The sequence below is a fragment of the Lutra lutra genome, chromosome 14, assembly GCF_902655055.1.
Source record: "Lutra lutra chromosome 14, mLutLut1.2, whole genome shotgun sequence".
NCBI lineage: Eukaryota > Metazoa > Chordata > Mammalia > Carnivora > Mustelidae > Lutra > Lutra lutra.
Genome location: NC_062291.1, coordinates 35,015,279 through 35,035,614, shown reverse-complemented (window position 1 = coordinate 35,035,614; position 20,336 = coordinate 35,015,279). Strand labels below are relative to the sequence as shown.

Below are 20,336 nucleotides of genomic sequence, written 5' to 3'. Positions count from 1 at the left end.
TGTGAGAATGTAGTAAAATGTGGCATCTTAAACAAGACAGAAAAATGGGGTATTCAGTTAATGATAATAGAAGAGCTGTGAAGCTGTCTGAAAAATTAAAAGTTGATTTCCTCACACCTATCCCAAAATAAATTCCAGGTGAACCAAATACTTAAAAGAGAACATTGAAACCATAAAATCTGAAAGAAAACATAGGAGATTTGATAATCTGAATAGGAAAGACCTTTTTAAGCATGACTTAAAACTTGAAGCTATTAAAAATAAAAAGACTGATAAATTTGATTATTAAAGATTAAACATTTCTGGGGCACCTGGGTGTCTCAGTCAGTTAAGCATCCAACTGTGCTTTTAGCTAGGTCATGATCTCAGGGTTGCTTAAAATTCTCTCTCTTCCTCTCTCTCTCCTACTCCTCCCCCTTTTAAAAAAAAAAAATTAAGCTTTTCTATGGGGGAAAGAAAAAACCCTATAACTAAAGTCAAAAGATAGTAAACCTGAAGAAAGTATTACATTTGCAATTTAGATTACAAAGAGCTAATTTCTTTAATATATAGAGTTCCTATAAGTCAATATGAAAAAAATATTAATAAAAAATGTTCAGAAACTGAACAGAGTCCACAGGAAAGGAAATGCAAATGATTTTTAATCTAAACATAAGAAAAATGTTAGCCCTTGCTCATAATAAAAGTAATGCAACTTAAAGCTATAAAACTGTTTTCTACCATTTGGCAAATATCAGAAAGTTTGATAATATATATTGGATTGATGAAAATATATATAGAAGGAGATACTCTAAAACATCATTGATGGGAGTGTGAGTTGATTCAGTCTCTTATAAAAATTTGTGAATATCCATCAGTATATAAATGCACAAACCCTTCTGCTCAGCATTTTAACTTCTAGATATTTATCCTCTGTATATTTTAAATGTGTATAAAGATGTATGAGGGTACTCATGACAGCATTATTTGTAGTAGTAAAGATTGGAAACCACCGTAATGCCTATTGGTAGGGGAATAGTTAAATTATGGTCTGCCTATGCAGTGAAATGGTTAACTTTGTATGATCATATAAAATGATTTCCAAGGCATATACCTTAGTGAAAAAGCAAGGTTTAGAACAGTGTATGTTGCCATTTAATGACCAAAAGGATGCAGTAGGATATACAGATGCAGACTACACATCTGCTTGAATGCATACATTACTTCTGAAAAGATATGCAAGAAATTGATAATAGTAGTTTTCTCTAGAGTGATCAGGAAATCTCCCTGTCTGACTTATTTTGCTCATTCCTTATATTTTTTAGTCCAAGGACAATTAAAATAAAGTGATTCCCTTCCTTCCCTTTCCATGTTTAAGACCTTGCTGAACTCATTTATAATTTCTGTTAGACAAGAAACCTTTTAAATACCTTTTTTTAAGCAAACAAGAGAGTTTAAATTTCTGGTTTTGTAATCAGCAAGAAAAGAAATCTCTTTGAGGAGGACAAGAATATTATTTGCTTTCCCTTTATAATTTTTAGTAATCTATAGATATTGAAAAACTTGGAAATAGCCAGATTTTTCATAAAATTCAAAGTGTTATAAATGTCCATATGCCCATATGTCCAGTCACCTAGATCTTAAGTGTGGCCGAATGGAAAGAAAGTAACTTAATAATGAAAATTCTGTCTATTCCATCTAGGCTCATGGATTTGAGATCTTATGCTCCAAATTTAGCCCACATTTTTCTGACTCCAAGAAATCCTTCATGACTCCCTCACCACTCTGGGCTGGCTTCCTTGAAAGTCTGAAAAAGAATGATTACTTTAAGGTAGGACTTGCAAAGCATTTGTAAAATTGTACAATCCAGGGAAAATCAAGCTGGTGCATTAGAGTCCTACGGTCCATATTTAATGTGGAACATGATTATAGAAGTGAGAGTTAAAAAGGACTATTCTGGGGCGCCTGGGTGGCTCAGTGGGTTAAAGCCTCTGCCTTCAGCTCAGGTCATGATCTCAGAGTCCTGGGATCGAGCCCCACATCAGGCTCTCTGCTCCGTGGGGAGCCTGCTTCCTCCTCTCTCTCTCTGCCTGCCTCTCTGCCTAGTTGTGATCTCTGTCTGTCAAATAAATTAAAAAAAAAAAAATTTTTTTTTAAAAAGGACCATTCTAATTCAGTGTTAATGAGGGGGTGGCTATGAACTGTTTTCAGTATTTTAGAAAAATTACTAACATTTATATAGAATGCTGAAAGTTGTTTGTATCAGAAGAAAAACTTTGGCAAATCATAAGGCAAACATGAAGACACCAAACAGAAAAATGAACAAAGACATAGATTTAAAAAATTACAGAAAGAGGGGTGCCTGGGTGGCTCAGTGGGTTAAGCCTCTGCCTTCGGCTCAGGTCATGATCTCAGGGTCTTGGGATCGAGACCCACATCAGGCTCTCTGCTCAGCAGGGAGCCTTCTTCCCCTCTCTCTCTGCCTGCCTCTCTGCCTACTTGTGATCTCTCTGGCAAATAAATAAGTAAAATCTTGAAAAAAAATTATGAAAAGACAACTAGCACATTTTTCTTAAAATATTCACTCTCACAAGTAGTAAGGCTATACGTCTGAACACAATAATACTTTTTCACATATGTGAAAAAGGATCTGTATGATATTTAGGGCTATTGAAGGTGTAGTGAAGTTAATACTCCTATTCACTGCCATAACGTGGCAAATTGATAGAACTTTAACTGGAAAATAAGTTGCTAATGTGTTCCAGGAGCTATAGAAAGGTTCAAAGGTTCAAACTCAGAACCTTTAATTTGAATGATGTATTTTTTTTTTTTTTAAATTTATTTGACAGAGAGAGATCACAAGCAGGCAGAGAGGCAGGCAGAGAGAGAGAGGAGGAAGCAGGCTCCCCGATGAGCAGAGAGCCCGATGCGGGGCTCGACCCCAGGACCCCAAGATCATGACCCGAGCCGAAGGCAGCGGCCTAACCCACTGAGCCACCCAGGCGCCCCTTGAATGATGTATTTTAAGGAAACATCCAAGAAGTAGAAAAATTCATTAAGAATATAATGATACAGGAACAGACATTTCTTCAAAGAAAACAGGCCAATGGCCAACAGATACATGAAAAGATGCTCAACATTACTCATCTTCAGAGAAATGCAAATCAAAATAACAATAACACCTCACATCTCTCAGAATGGCTAAAATCTAAAACATAAGAAACAACAAGTGTTAAAAAAAAAAAAAAACAAGTGTTGATGAGGATATGGAGAGAAAGGAACCCTTGTGCACTATTGGTGGGAATGCAAACTGGTGCAGCCACTATGGAAAACAGTGTGGATATTTCTCAAAAAATTAAAAGTTGAATTATATGATCCAGTAATTCCACTACTGGTTATTTACCCAAGAAAATGAAAACACTAATTCAAAGGGATACATGCATTCCTATATTTATTGCAGCATTATTTAAAGCCAATATTATTTATAGCCAAGGGAAGCAACCCAGGTGTCCCATCAAGAGATGGATAGGTAAAGAAGATATGATATATATATATAGATAGATATAGATATAGATATAGATATTTATATATATGACTCAGCCATAAAAAATTAAATCTTGCCATTTACAACAACATAGATGGATCTAGAGGGTAAAATGCTAAGTGAAAAAAGTCAGAGAAAGACAAATACCATATAATTTCACTCATGTGGAATTCAACAAACCAAATGAACAAAGGAAAAAGGCAAAAAATGGACACTTAACTAATAGAGAGCAAACTGATGGTTACCAGAGGGAAGGTGGGGGGGTAGGTGAAATAGGTGACAGGGAATTAAGAGCACACTTACTGTGATGAGCACTGAGTAATGTACAGAATTGTTGACTCACTATATTGTATCCCTGAAGCTAATACAACACTGTAGGCTAACTGTATTTGAATTAAAATTTTTTAAAACATGGTGATATGAAGACTGTAGCAATATGGAAAGGTGCTTATGATATTATAGTCTATTTTTGAAAGAATATAAAATACTAAGTACGAATGCCAAAATAAACATACATGTGAAAAGCAGAAGTGGTAGTTAAAGTGGGATTATGCTATCTTGGGGTCTGTTTGTACTTTGTTTTATAAATTAATTACTAATAAATTATTTCTTAATAACTAATTAAATATTAGAAAATGATAGAAAATCTTCCAAATTGGAAAGAGGTCCTTAATGGTGAAAAGAATTAGGAACTACTACATATAGCCGAGTGCCCTTATTTGAAGAAACTAGAGGCCAAAAAGGTACATTAGTGACAAAACAGAGATTGGACTCAAGCCTCATGATTCCTGAACAATGTATCACATACTGCCTCCCTGAAAATTGCTGGTGAGCAAATTATTTTAATGATAGCATGTAAATAACATTCTGATAGGCCTTTTTTTTTTTTAAGGGACTGATAGAAGGTTCTGCTGAGTACCAGACAAGGCTAGAAATGGCAAAGAACTACTTCCAACTGTCAGTAAACCGATCAGAAAGGTGAGTTCCTCACTACGTAACCAGGGCAGCAGAGTGGTGACCTGCTGGAAATTAAGGAGTTCCTCACTCTTGAGATAGTTGTAGAAGTTGGAGTTGCCGTATTTAAAGAGTTAATGGCAGGATCATGATTGCTGAAGGGGCTGAATTGGGGGAGAGGAGATTTTGCTACAGATCACTGGGTCTCGCACCTGTCATCGTCATCATCATCTAATGGCTAACATTTATTGGTAATTATAATGTATAGGCCACTTTAATTTGTTATATCTCTCTTACAGTTCTATGAAATAAGTATGATTATTGTTCCCTGTTTACAGCAGAGAAGCTGAAGCCAAGAGAGATTAAGTAGTTTGCCAAAGGTCACACAGCTAATAAGTGACAGATACAGGATTTGAACTCAGGCAGTCTGATAATGAGCATATGCTTAATTCCTATAGAAGCTCTTGGCTGAGTCTGGCTACTTTTAGGTAGGTCTGAACCACAGGATAAAGCACATATTCCTCTTTCAAATCAAATCTCATTCTGACCTGCCATACATTTCCTGGGGGAAGAAAGAAATGAGCACAAGATTGGGAGGAAGTGGCACCCCTCTTTAAAATTTAATAAAACCGAGGTCTCATAATGGTGGCATAACATATCTAACTAACCCCTGCCAACGGTAATTATAAACTTTGGTGAGACTATAAGAAACAGTTATTTGAAGACACAATAGAACAACAAATAAGGCAAAAATTGAAGGAAATAGGACCCTTAAAAGAAGATCACAGTAGATGGTGGTCCACATTATCTGAGTTGTCCCCTGAGGTCACTTCCTAGTCAGTGCAGCGCCAAGGAAAAAATAGAGCTCTAGCAGAAAATCTCAGTCTTATTGAGCTCAGGAATCAAAGGTCAGAATTTGAGTATGGGAAAAACTTCAATTTGTGTGTACAGAATTGAATTTGAGGTACTCAAAGCTGTTAAATAACATGAGAGAATACCTTTGTATATATTATGGTTAAAAGATCCCAAGTTGTGTGTGTTTTTCATTTTGTTTTTGGACTTTTCTTTTTTCCAAGTTAAACTTACTGGTTTTGAACTCTAGTCATTTTGCTTGCATCACAAACATCACTTATTTGTGTATTAGAATGTTCTTTGAGGACTGGTGAAGCAAGGTCGATACTGAGAGAACTCTAACCTCAGTTGTCTGTGAGATAAATGACTTTCAGCGGTCCTTACTCTCAGAACTGTCTGCCTGTGCCTTTGCACTCCCATCAGTTTTATGGCAATAATTGGTGGTAAAAGGATTCCTTCTCAGGGTATCATTTCAGAAAACTTGGGAAAGGAGACTAAAAGAGGTGGCCATCATGGTTAGGAAAATCTCCCCTAGAGGATTCCCATCTGCCTCAAAGGGCCACTCTGCTTGTGGAGAAGTGTTACCTTACAGACGGGTTAAAGAGATGTCAAGAAATTAAGAGAGACTCATGTAGGAGAGTTAGGGCTCCTGGCACAAAACAAGATAGATTGGTGGTTGGGTAGTCCTTTTGAAATAATGAAGTTCGTAGGGCGCCTGGGGGGCTTGGTCGGTTAAGTGTCTACCTTCCTCGCAGGTCATGATTTCAGGGTCCTGGGGTCAAGCCCCATGTCGGGCTCCCTGCTTGGTGGGGACCCTGCTTCTCCCTCTCCCCCAGAGCTCATGCTCTCTCTCTTACTCACTCTCTCTCTCTAATAAAGCCTTAAAATAAATTCATTGTTGTTACAAAATAACATTCATTCATTATAGCAAATATGGAAAGATGTAGTAAGGAAAAATTCATACCAGAAAGTCAACTACTATTATCATTTTGCTCTACTGCCTTCCATGATCCCCCCCATATTCATCTAGTTACTTTTAAAACATTTTTATATCATACAAAAATTTTGTATCCTGTCCGTAATTTTTACTCATTATTACCTCACCTTTTCCCATGACGTTAAAAAGTCTTTATAAGCATAATTGTTAAGGAGCTGCATAATATTTCAGTAAATAGATATAATTTACCACATTTTTACTACTGGAGAAAGAATTTAAGTAGCTTATATGTCCAACATTTTATTTTATTTTATTTTATTTGACAGAGAGCACAGCAGGGGGAGCGGCAGGCAGAGGGAGAGGGAGAAGCAGGCTTCCCGCTAAGCTCGATTCCAGGACCCTGGGATCATGACCCGAGCTGAAGGCAGATTCTTTCTTTTCTTTTTAAGATTTATTTATTCATTTATTTGACAGACCGAGATCACAAGTAGGCAGAGAGGCAGGCAGAGACAGGAGGAAGCAGGCTCCCCGCTGCGCAGAGAGCCCAATGTGGGGCTCGATCCTAGGACCCCTGGGATCATGACCTGAACCGAAAGCAGAGGCTTTAACCCACTGAGCCACCCAGGTGCTCCTACATCTCCAAAATTTTAGAGTGTTGCAAAAGAGACTCCCATTCCCAAACCAGGATAACTTCTGAACAGTTTAAAACCAAACACAAAACTCCCTCCAGACCTGTTTTTGAATTCCCGGTGTATTTGTTTTTTTTTTTTTTTTTTTTTAAATACCTGGATTAGGGGCGCCTGGGTGGCTCAGTGGGTTAAGCCGCTGCCTTCAGCTCAGGTCATGATCTCAGGGTCCTGGGATCGAGTCCCGCATCGGGCTCTCTGCTCAGCAAGAAGCCTGCTTCCCTCTCTCTCTCTCTCTGCCTGCCTCTCCGTCTACTTGTGATCTCTCTCTCTCTCTCTGTCAAATAAATAAATAAATAATCTTTTAAAAATAAATAAATAAATAAATAAATACCTGGATTAATTCACAGCACTCACCATAGCTGTGAATTGTGTAAGACTGATGATTCACAGTCTTATTTGTACCCCTGAAACAAATAATACATTATATGTTAATAAAAATAAGAATAATATAAAATGGTTGTTTTAATTGACTAAAAAAAAGAAAACATATGTAATTAAAATTGTGATGATTTCTTAAAATTGTGATGATTTTGCAATTAATTGCAATTAAAATTGTGATGATTTCTTAAAAAAAAAAAAACAAACCTGGATTAGTATCACAGACTGTTTCCCACTCTCTTTAAAGTACTACCGTCCTCCTTATCACCTAAACTTCCTGGCTCTCCTTGGATCCAGTCTCTTGATCCTTTTTATTACTATCTTGTGTCTTGCATTTTTCTTTTTTACTCTAAGTAGCTACTCTAATTACTTGTTTCTTTTTTTTTTTTCCTCTCACTTATTTCTTACTCTGGCAATACCTAAATTTGTTTTCCAACTGCTAGCAACTCTTCACTTCCAATGCAACCATTAGACCCAAGAGAATCTGCTTGAAATATGCTTCAGTCATCTTCAATCACTCTCCTAAAAATTATTAGAGATTGTAATAGTGAAAAACTGAACAATGTGTTAGTATCCATCAATAATAGATAAATGAATTATGTTATATTTATATGATGGATTACTATCCATTAGTTAACCAGAGATTAGCTAAATGTACATAAGTCTAATCCAGGATTTCTCAGCCTTGGCACTGTTGACATTTTGGACCAGATAATTCTTTGTTGTGGGGGACTACTCTGTGTATTATATGTTGTTTAGCCACATCCCTGACTTCTACCCAACAAATGCCAGTAGCACTCTACCCTACCCCCAGTTGTGACAACCAAAAATATGGCCAGACATTATCAGATGTCCTCTGGGGGCAAAACAGTCCCCAGTTGAAAACCACTGATCTAAATAAATGGATTTTTGAAAACATGTTGATTGAAAAAGGCAAGTTGTAAATATGTAGAGTATGGATGCTTATACATATAAAAATGTTTAGGACACAAAATGTCATGTGTTATTTTTTTTATTTTTTTATAAACATATAATGTATTATTAGCCCCAGGGGTACAGGTCTGTGAATCGCCAGGTTTACACAGTTCACAGCACTCACCATAGCACATACCCTCCCCAGTGACCATAACCCCACCACCCTCTCCCTCCCCCTTTCTCCCCCCACACTGGCTCCCCTCGGTTTGTTTTGTGACATTAAGAGTCTCTTATGGTTTGTCTCCCTCCTCATCCCATCTTGTTTCATTTATTCTTCTCCTACCCCCCAAGCCCCCCCACATTGCATCTCCACTTCCTCATATCAGGGAGATCCTGTGATAGTTGTCTTTCTCTGAATGTCATGTATTATTAACAGATACATCTATATTCATTTGTTCAACAAATATTTACTGAGTATCTCCTATGTGCCAGGCCCAATTCCAGGTACTGGGAATAAAACAAATGAACCCAAAGTGTCCCTGTCCTTATGGAGCTTACATGCTAGTGTAGGAGAAAGACAGTAAACCACTATATGATCTTAGATGGTGGTAAGTGCTTTGAATAGAAAACAGCGTATGAAAGAGAGGTATAGGCACGGATCCTGATGCAGGGCTCAGTTCCGTGAACCTAAGATCATGATCTGAGCGAAGACCAAGAGTTGGTGCGCCCAACTGAGATACCCGGGCACCCCTAGACTGCTAATAAGTTGGTCAAGGAGGCCTTTCCAAGGAGGTTCTGTTTGAGAAGAGATATAAATGAAGTGAGGGAATGAGGCATATGGGTATCTGGGGGGAATAAAATTCCAGGGAAAGAGAACAAACAACAAATATAACAAATACATGCACGTGTGCACGCGCACACACATGTTCAGTGGACCAGAAGGATTATTTGTGGGAGCAGTCACCTCTGGGTAATAATGAAATGGACTGGAACTGATAGTGTTGGTCATCAAAGGAAAAATACTAGCTTTATCTATAAATTTTTAAAGTATGGGCATATGTTACTTGTGTAATTTGTTGTGTTAAGGCTAATCAGTCATACCTTTAGACTAGAAGTAAGTATAGCAATATTAAAGTTCTAGGTGGTAGGATGTGGACATTTGTTGTATCATCTTTTTTTTCTGCTGTATCTTTTGGACTTGTCTGTATTATTTAAATCTCTTAAAACAAAAATTAAAAATAAAAAAGAAGCCATCAGTGATCACCCACTGCTTATTTCATTGAGTCCAAACTTAGCCATTTCAGGCTCACTGTGCTCTCATCCCTGTCCATCTGTTCAGCTTCATCTTCGATGCTTTTGCCAGACTGAACACCATTTGCTTTGTGAACATGTTCCTCACTTCTTTGCCTTTATACAAATGCTCATTTTCTCCTTTGCCTGAAATTCCTCTACCCTATCTTACTTGTCAGAATCTTCCCCATTCTGGATGCCTGGGTGGCTTAGTTGGTTAAGTGTCTGCCTTGGGCTCAGGTCATGATCCCAGGGTCCTGGGATTGAACCTCACATTGGGCTTCTTGCTCAGTGGGAGTCTGCTTCTTCCTCTCTACCTCTGCCCCTCCCTCTGCTCATGGACTTGCTGTTTCTTAAAATAAATAAAGTCTCAAGAAAACATCTTCCCCATTTTTTAAAAAAAAGCTTTATTTTGGAGAGAGAAAGAAAGCCTGTGTGAGCAGGGAAGGGGGCAGAGGGAGAGGGAGAATCTCAAGTAGACTCCCTGCTAAGTGCAGGGCTCAATCTCAGGACCCTGAGATCATGACCTCAGCTGAAATCAAGAGTTGGACACTTAACCAACTAACCGAACCACCCAGGCCCCCCACCCCATTCTTTAAGGCCTAACTCAACTACTTCCATTGCCTTTATCATTTCTTTTTAACTTTTCTGTAGTTACTGTAATTAATTACCTTCTCCTGTGATTCTTCATAGCATTTGGTCCAACTCTTGATTTCAGCTTAGGTCATGATCTCAGGGTCATGAGATTGAGCCCTGCACACAGCAGGTGGTCTGCTCGAGATTCTCTCTCTCTCCCTTTTCCTCTGCCCCTCTCCCTGCTTACATTCTCTCTCTTCTCTTTCTCTCTATAAGATAGATATGATTTTATACTATGTAATTTATTATAGTTACTTGTGTATTTCTTTTTCTCTCCTAGTAATATTTGCATAATATGTAGCAGGGATAATTTCCTGTCACCTACACGATTTAGCAAGGTATGCAAATCTTTATTTAAATGAATGTAAGTCCATTCCATAACTTGATTTGCTCCATTCTAAATAGATCAGACAGGTTTCCATCAGTTACACAGGTCACATTGCCTTCATAAAATAACATGCTTGGGATGCCTGAGTGGCTCAGTTGGTTAAGCATCTGCCTTTGGCTCAGGTCATGACCTAGGGGTCCTGGGATTGAGTCCCACGTCAGGCTCCCTGCTCAGCAGGGAGTCTGCCTCTCTCTCTGCCTGCCGCTCCCCCTGCTTCTGTTTTCTCTCTCTCTCTGGCAAATAAATAAATATTTTAAAAAATAATAATAAAATAAAATAACATACTCATTGTACAGATAATATCTCTGTGTGTATTTCTTCATCAGTTTGTTGTAGGAGGATCATAAGTTAGTATCTGAACACTTGATTTCAAAACTTTGCTCTCACTCAGTGACCTTTCAGACGTTATAGAACTTCACTGAGCTCTGGTTTTCTCATCTGTAACCAGGATTATTACCTCATAATAGTAATTAGAGAACTGAATAAGAAACTATTTAAAGGGTTAGCCTAGGAGCGCCTGGGTGGCTCAGTCGTTTCAGTGTCTGCCTTCGGCTCGGGTCATGATCCCAGGGTCCTGGAACCAAGCCCTCCATCGGGCTCCCTGCTCAGGACGAGCCTGCTTTTCCCTCTCCCCCTACCTGCTGCTCCCCCCGGCTGTGCTCTCTCTCTTTCCGTCAAGTAAATCAATAAAAATCTTTTTAAAAAATAAAATAAAGTGCTAACCTAGCATTTCATACATGCAATATTAATTTTAGTTCATACTTTCTTCTGGGTTTTCTTTTCCTCGTATATATGCTATCTATAAATTGAAAGAGCTGTACTGTCAGCATCTTCATAATTGTCTTCCATGCTTTCTGCTGCAGAACCAAAGGCAAAGCTGAAATGGATATACCTCTGAGCTTCCAAACTCCCATTTTCAGTCAAAGCAGTTTTTCTTTCTCAGCTTTACTGAAAAATAATTTGAGGAACAGAATTGTAAGCTATTTAAAGAGTACATCATGGTGATTTGATATTTGCACATGTGAAGAGATCTAGTTAATTGGCAGTTCCATCACGTCACATATTTATCTTTTTGGTGGCGCAATTTGAACATTAAAATTCTACTCTCTGAGCAGATTTCATTTATATGTTACAGTGTAATAGTGACCATATTTTACATTAGATCCTTAGATGGTATTCAGAAACTCTGTACCCTTTTACCAGCCCCTCCTTATTTCCCTCACTCCCTAACCCCTGGCATTCTCTTTTCTACACTCTGTTTCTATGAGGTTAATTTTTTTTTTTTTGACATTCCACATACGTGTGATACCATACAGTGTTTGTCATTCTCTGGTTTATTCCATTAGCATATTGGAATCCTTCTTTCTCATTTTCTTCTTTATCCTTCTTTCTCACATATATTTCTCTGAATAATACATTTGTATATATTATATGTATTTGTAATATAATTGTATTGATTATTATTATTATTTATTATTATATTAATTATGTACATCTCCTTTATCCAGTCATCCACTGGTGGGCCCTGAGGTGGTTTCCATGTCTTTAGCTATTGTGAGTAATGTTGCAGAGAAGGGAGTTGCAGGCATCTCTTCAATATCCTGTTTTCTTTTCCTTTATATGTATGTATGTATGTATGTGTATATACACACACACACACACACACACACACACACACACCCAGAAGTAGAATTGCTGGGTCAGATGGTAGTTCTGTTTTTAATTTTTTGAGGAATCTCCATACTGTTTTTCATACTGGTTGCACCCATTTTTCCCACCATTGCACAAGGGTTCCCTTTTCTCCACATCCTTACCAACTGTCTTGTCTTTTTGGTAATAGCCATTGTGACTGGTGTGAGGTGGTATCTCATGGTGGTTTTGATCTGCATTTTCCTGATGAAGAGTGATGTTGAGCACCTTTTCATGTGCCTATTGGCCATTTGTACATCTTGTATTCAGGTCCTCTGCCCATTTTTAAATCAGATTGTTTTTAACTGATGAATCATTGAACACTACATCAGAAACTAATGATGTAATATATGTTGGCTAATTGAATATAAATTTTAAAAAGTAAATCACATTTTTTGTTTACTATCGAGTTGTGTGAGTTCTTTGTCTGTTTTGGATATTAACCCTTTATCAGATGTATGCTTTTGCAAATATTTTCTCGCATTCGGTAGGTTGCCTTTTCAGTTTGTTGATAGTTTCCTTTGCTGTACAAAACAGTTTTTCTTTGAGCTCTTTTATATTTTAGAGTTCCTGGTAAAATTTTAAGAAAAAGGGGGTCTATAAAACAGTTGTTTAAGGGGCACCTGGGTGGCTCAGTGGGTTAGGGCCTCTGCCTTCAGCTCGGGTCATGCTCTCAGGGTCCTGGGATCGAGCCCCGCGTCGGGCTCTCTGCTCCGCGGGGAGCCTGCTTCCTTCCCTCTCTCTCTGCCTGCCTCTCTGCCTACTTGTGATCTCTCTCTCTCTGTCGAATAAATAATATAAAATCTTTAAAAAAAAAACTGTTTAAAAACAAATTAGACTAGATTATTCCTCCCGCTTTAAAATACTATTTTTTGTGGGGCGCCTGGGTGGCTCAGTGGGTTAAGCCGCTGCCTTTGGCTCAGGTCATGATCTCAGGGTCCTGGGATCGAGTCCCGCATCGGGCTCTCTGCTCAGCAGGGAGCCTGCTTCCCTCTCTCTCTCTCTCTCTGCCTGCCTCTCCATCTACTTGTGATCTCTCTCTGTCAAATAAATAAATAAAATCTTTAAAAAAATAAAATAAAATAAAATACTATTTTTTGTGATTATTTTTCTGAGCTGTCTTATAAAAATATCCCCATGTTTTTTATTTTTTTATAGTTCTCTTGCTATGAGCCCAGGTGAAGAAATATTAACCTTATTACAGACCATACCATTTGATATAGAAGAGCTTAAGAAGGAAGAAGCTAATCTTCCCCCAGAAGATGGTAAGTGGTGGACCAGGAGAGAGCAGAAGGGTTAGGAAAAATGAAAATATTCCACTAAGTCTCACAAGGCCCTCTTCTGAGAGTACCTGCCATGTTCAGTGTGGTATGGCGGTGTCATGTTTTCTTCTTTTTCAGATGACCAGTGGTTAGATCTCTCACCAGATCAGCTGGACCAGCTGCTGCAGGAAGCTGCTGGCAAAAAAGATGCTGAGCCAATTTCCAAGGAGGAAGAGAATTATGACTTAAGTCAAGTCTCAGAAAGCATGAAAGCTTTCATTTCCAAAGTCTCAACCCACAAAGGAGCAGAGCTGCCTCGGTAATTTGTGTTAGAGTATAAATATCTGAGTAGCTAGAATGCAGATGTTGAAGTCATCTAGTCATTGCCATTTCCACTCTTGTTTTTCTTTTCAGTAAATGATTTGTACTGCTGTTTCCCTCTTTTACTGCCTAGTACCATGATAATTTATCTGGAGTTGTATTTCTAATAGCCTGATTCTTTGCAATTCTTAAAGTGAGTCAGAGAGACTACTCAACAGATCTAAAAATGTCCATCCCAGAGCTGTGTAAGGAAATTGTGTATTTTATTCTCTAAGCTTTTACTCAGAACCTTATGGATTCTTAACATCTAGCTCTCAGCAAACCCATACTTCCAATCAGTCTGCCACCCCCAAGCCGATGGGAAGCTTCACATTCAAAAGAGGGGGATAAAAGAGTTTATCAGAGGAAGAAATAATAACAGAAGAAATGGGAAGTTACATTTGGCAAGTAATAGGAAAATAAGGTATTTGGAATTGCCAGTTGTACAGCAAATATATCTTTATTCATGTTGATGCTCTTGAGCCTCATGAGAAGATTAAAATTCATGTTCAGTGTTCTCTTTTTAAGAAAGCAGAGATAAGGAGCGCCTGGGTGGCGCAGTCATTAAGTGTCTGCCTTTGGCTCAAGTAATGATCCCAGGGTCCTGGGATTGAGCTTCCTGCTCTGCAAGAAGCTTGCTTCTCCCTCTTCCACTCCCCCTGCTTATGCTCCCTCTCTCACTGTGTCTCTCTCTGTCAAATAAATAAATATAATCTTAAAAAAAAAAACCAACAAAGAAAGAAACCAAAGATAAGGGGGTGTGGAGGTGCCTGGGTGGCTCACTCAGCTAAGTCTCTGACTCTTTATCTCAGCTTAGGTCTTGATTTCAGGATTATGAGTTCAAGCCCCACGTTGGGCTGCACCTTGAGCATAGAGCTAGCTTAAAAAAAAAAAAAAGAAAGAAAGCAGAGATAAGAGAAAGTATGTTCTTTCTTTTAAGTTTAGTTCCTAAAGAAACAGACTTTATTTTTAAATTAACTCAGAGATGTGATTTCTTCTGCTAATGCTATCTATCTATCTATCTATCTATCTATCTATCTATCTTGTGGGAGGTGCGGGGTGGGTAGGTCTCTAAATCAGCATAAGCTAAATGTGCATAAACAAAGTGAAATTTTTACTTTTGAAGTTTCTTTTTTTTTTTTAAGATTTTATTTATTTTTGCAAGAGCAGGGCAGATCGTGAGCACAAGAGGTGAGGGAAAAAGCAGAGGGAGAAGGAGACTCCCTGCTGATCATGGAGCCAAACGAGGGACCTGATCCCAGGACCCTGAGATCATGACCTAAGCCAAAGGCAGATGCTTAAACAACTGAGCCACCCAGGCACCCTTTACTCTTATTTCATCAGTCTTTCCCATTTCTTTTGCCCTGCAAGACCATTTAAACTAGTTTTTCTTGCTGCACTTATTTTGAGATCATATCTCTAGTAGTTTTCCTAAGAATGGCACTGCTTTAAAAAAGAAAGTTCCAGAGAGTTGTGTTCAAGATAAATGGTCTTTCTCCTTTAATCTTTACAGAGAACCTTCTGAGGCTCCAATCACTTTTGATGCAGACTCTTTTTTAAATTATTTTGACAAGATTTTAGGTAAGTTACAGTGTGATGTTTATTTTCATTTTGAAACTGTAAGTAGCAAGGCTGTTGCTAGAGTACTAGAGCATTGGGTCTCTTGGAAATCAAAGTATTTGCTTTCTCTTGATTATTTTGAATTGCTTTCAACCATGAACTTCTGTGCAGTTGAATGATTTTGTAGAGGATACTTAGCTCAGTGCCTAACATAGTAGCTGCTCATTGAATATTTGTTGAATGAATGAATGCTGTGTGGCTAGAGATGGTTTTACCTTGGCTTCCATGTTACACTGTTTTTTCTCTTTTAGACTTACGGTACTTAACACTAATAATACAAATAGCCCAATTTTAAAAATCAACAAAGGATATAAGCAGGCAATGCCTTGAGGAAGAAATATAGACAAATAAATATTTGAAAATACTTAAAACTGTTTCTAGTAAGTAAATACACAATACAAAATAAGAACTTATTTTTTTGCCTATCATATTGCCAAAGATTTAAAATATTGACAATACCCAGTCTTCTCAAAGGGTTGAAGAAATGGGTACTGTCAAACTGTGAGCATGGAAGTATAAGATGTCTTTCACAAGGTAGTTTGGAACTCTAGAAAGTTTATAACCTTTGACTTAGTTATTTCGCTTCCAGGAATTTTCTCTATGAAAAAGACACATATGTGCTAAAATGGTGATTATAGCATTGTAGTAGAAAAAAGTAGAACATCCTAAATACCCATGAAGAAGGAAATGGTTAAATAAATTATAGGGGGTGCCTGGGTGGCTCAGTGGGTTAAGCCTCTGCCTTCGGCTATGGTCATGATCCCAGGGTCCTGGGATCGAGCCCCGAATCAGGCTCTCTGCTCAGCGGGGAGCCTGCTTCCCCCACCCCTCTCTCTCTCTCTGCCTGCTTCTCTGCCTACTTGTGATCTCTGTCTGTCAAATAAATAAATAAAATCTTTAAAAAAAAAAAATAAATAATAGTACAACCGTATTATGAAATATTATGCAATCTTAAGAAAGAATGAGGTCCATCTATATGTTTTCACAAAGAAGGACTTGCATGACATATAAATAAGTGGAAAAGCAAACATGGTTCGATGTGTGTGTGTGTATATACATATATATACACCCTTATGTTTTTATACATATGTACAGAACTGCATAAAGGCTGGGTACCCACCAAACTATTAAAAGATGCTTAACTCTGGGAAGAGAGTGAGAAGTGAGACAATAACAACTCCATATGGCTTAAATATTTATATCAAAATATATTCATGTATTCTGTAGCTTTTAAGTTTTTTAAGTAAAAAATTTTAGTAGTCAAATTCATAATAAAAAAATAAAGCTATATTTTTCAGCTCAGCCTGTGTACCTTTCTGCAAATACCTGCCCGCAGTACCATTTTCCAGAAGAGAGTTTTATGAAGTAATTTATCTCTGTATATTGGTCCTTTTCTGCAGATAATATTTAACTCTTTGAGAGGTATAATCACTGAAGAAAAAATTACCATGTGGCTCTTTCTGTGTTGGGGTCTGTGTAGGGCCAAGTTCTCATGAATCAGACTCCGGTGATCTGGATGAGGAAGACTTTGAATGTTTAGACAGTGATGATGACTTGGATCTTAAAACACAGGAGACAGAGGAGGATGCATCTGTGAAAGGAACTCTTAATAATCTCAAGTCATACATGGCCCAGATGGACCAGGAATTGGCACATACCAGTATTGGCAAAAGTTTCACCACCCAGAAGCAAATGGTACGTGAGTGTTTAACCTCTTCCCCTATCTGAATATCTTAGTATTATGAAGGAGAGCTAAAACTATTTTATCTTAGTTTTTTTTTTTAATTTTTATCCTCTTATTGGTGATTAATTGGATTTTTTAATTTGAAATAAATAAGAATATAAGATTGCTAATGTTTCCCTAATAGAATGAAGGATTATTAACTTCTTTCTCCCAAATATAAGCTTATTATATTACTTATTCTATGTTATCCATTATGATTTTTAAAAAAACTCATGCGATGTGGTCAGACTGGTTTGTGGTTACATTCTACTACTAACAGCTTACACAGGCTTTAAAAAAAGAAAGGAGGGTACCGGGTGGCTCAGTGGGTTAAGCCTCTGCCTTTGGCTCAGGTCATGATCTCAGGGTCCTGGGATCGAGCCCCACATTGGGCTCTCTGCTCAGCAGGGAGCCTGCTTCCCTGTCTTTCTCTCTGCCTGCCTCTCTGCCTACTTGTGATCTCTGTCAAATAAGTAAATAAAATCTTTTTAAAAAATAAAAATAAAAACAGAAAGGATCTTAAATAAATCCAAGTTATTTTCAAGTCTTAATAGTGTTTGTTCTATGTTTTCTTAATTTAGGACCAATTTAAGATTCACCTTCCACTCATTTTTTTATCCTAGTTTTTATTTATTTATTTATTTTTTTTTTTTTTTAAAGATTTTATTTAGTTATTTGACAGACAGAGGTCACAAGTAGGCAGAGAGGCAGGCAGAGAGAGAGAGGAAGGGAAGCAGGCTCTCCACTGAGCAGAGAGCCCGATGCGGGGCTCGATCCCAGGACCCTGAGACCATGACCTGAGCCGAAGGCAGAGGCTTAACCCACTGAGCCACCCAGGCGCCCCTTATCCTAGTTTTTATACCAGCAGTGTCTAACCTGGACCTAAGAGACATTGTGTAAGAGAGTGGACCCTGGAGTCTTGGGGATTAGGGTTTGAAGTCCAGCTCAGCCTCCACTGTGAATATATATCCATTAACCAGTAATCCTTAAATGGTAGAATTAATGTGAGAACTAAATAAGCCAACAGTGAAATCCATATTAAGGCCCTTAATGAGTGTTATTCACCTTGCTTTCATCATCTAAACCACATTTAAACAATAATCACTTCAAATATTGCCCAAACCTAATGGAAACCAAGAAACCATATCTTAGATTTATCTAAAGCAGTGTTTCTAAAATATTAATATGTATATGAGCCATCTAAAGATCTAAATAAAAGTGAAGTAAAAAAGAAATTAAGGGTGACCTGGGTGGCTCAGTGGGTTAAGGCCTCTGCCTTCGGCTCAGGTCATGATCCCGGGGTCCTGGGATTGAGTCCCTCGTCAGGCTCTCTGCTCAGCAGGAAGCCTGCTTCCTCCTCTCTCTCTCTGCCTCTCTGCCTATTTGTGATCTCTATCTGTCAAATAAATTTAAAAAAAAATCTTTAAATAAAATAAAAAGGAAATTAAAGTGTAGTAAATAAAATGTAGATTCAGGTTAAGTTGGTCTAGGGGGAAGCCTGAGATCTTACAGGTCTAACAGACATATAATCAGCATACTGTTGATTCCTGGGCTGCACTTTGAATAGCAAAGATACTAAGGCTTATAAATCAAGCTACAGTCTTTCACATTCTTTCCCCAACCTGTGAAACCACAGAGGTTCAAGTAACAATTCAAATTCTTGGTGGTTTGAGTCCACAGAGCCTCAGGTTTTTACTTGAAGTTTTTTCATTGGGGAAAAAAAGGAAATTAGTTTCTTTCATTTAGAGAAAAAATTAGATTCTCTTCTATTTATTTATTTTTTATTTTATTTTTTAAAGATTTATTTATTTATTTGAAAGAGAGAGAAACAGCACAAGAAGGGGAGGGTCAGAAGGAGATGCAGACTCCCCACTGCTCAGGGAGCCTGATGCAGGACTTGATCTCAGGACTCCAGGATCATGACCTGAGCTGAAGGCAGTTGCTCAACCAAATGAGCCACCCAGGCATCCCAGATTCTTTTTTTTTTTAATGTTTGTATTTGCCTATCTCTTTTAAAACTCTTAGGCAAGGGACACCTGGGTGGCTCAGTGGGTTAAAGCCTCTGTGTTCAGCTCAGGTCATGATCCCAGAGTCCTGGGATCGACCCCCACATCAGGCTCTCTGCTCAGCGGGGAGCCTGCTTCCCCCTCTCGCTCTGTCTGCCTCTCTGCCTACTTGCGATCTTTGTCAAAAAACAAAAAACTCTTAGGCAAACTATGTCTCCTTAGTCTTGGTTATCTCCCTTGGGCTATTTGAAAACAGGGAAGAAATCCAATTTATAGAAACTTTTCCTAGAAAGAAGTGTGTTAAAAATCTTTGGAACCAAATTCTAATATGTGTGTTAAATTGTGAAGTTTATTAGACCTCATTTTTATTTTCTATTATTAAGGATAAGAAATTTCCTTTTTAATTTAGAATTCAGTTTTACATTGTTGCTTAGTTTTTATTGTAACTACCATCTAATCTAATGGCCTATTATTCCATGATTTTGTTTTCTCTCCATAAATAAGGAACCTCTATCCCAGACTACCAGTAATAATTCAGATGAGGAAGATTCTGGTGCAGGAGGATCTGTTATGACACCAGTGGATGTAGACCTGAACCTGGTTTCAAATATACTGGAATCCTATAGTTCCCAAGCTGGACTGGCAGGACCTGCGTCGAACCTTTTACAAAGCATGGGCGTACAGCTGCCTGATAACACTGATCACAGGCCCACAAGTAAGCCGATGCAAGATTAGCCAGCACACCTAGCCTCTCTTTTTTTCTTCTTAAATAAATATTGATTCTCAACTGTGCTCATGTCTAGTTTAGATGTCTCATTTAGTTAAAATGTTTCTTTAATACAAGTTTCACAGGCTAACTTCTCTGTGAACCCCAAATGTTGTCCACTCTACATAAGACTTTGTGATCTCAGCTGAGGTACATACAAGGTTTTGAAGTCAGTAGAAGAGAGAAAAATCAAGCCCCTGGACAGCCCGAGAGATTTACAGAGTCTGTGTTTAGAACATTAAGTTTATCTTTATTGAGGATTAAAGGAAGAGAAAGGAGGGTGATAGGCAAAAATGAGAAATGAATAAGTTGCTTTTTTATTCCAGTTACCAGAAATTACCTTGAGCC

The 20,336-nt window shown here is 38.0% G+C and overlaps 1 protein-coding gene across 3 annotated transcripts in view; it reads left to right on the top strand.

Moving 5' to 3' along the window:
• Positions 1–20,014, top strand: part of ECD (ecdysoneless cell cycle regulator) — a 47,226-nt gene extending 27,212 nt beyond the window's left edge. For all 3 annotated transcript variants that reach the window (XM_047702484.1, XM_047702482.1, XM_047702483.1), the window contains exons 8-14: positions 1,682–1,810; positions 4,416–4,501; positions 13,410–13,516; positions 13,652–13,832; positions 15,387–15,454; positions 16,974–17,188; positions 19,727–20,014. In XM_047702484.1, the coding sequence (XP_047558440.1) occupies positions 1,682–1,810; positions 4,416–4,501; positions 13,410–13,516; positions 13,652–13,832; positions 15,387–15,454; positions 16,974–17,188; positions 19,727–19,957 (1,017 nt within the window). In that variant the 3' untranslated portion in view covers positions 19,958–20,014. The remainder of the gene's footprint in view (positions 1–1,681; positions 1,811–4,415; positions 4,502–13,409; positions 13,517–13,651; positions 13,833–15,386; positions 15,455–16,973; positions 17,189–19,726) is intronic.
• The last annotated feature ends 322 nt before the right edge of the window (positions 20,015–20,336 follow it).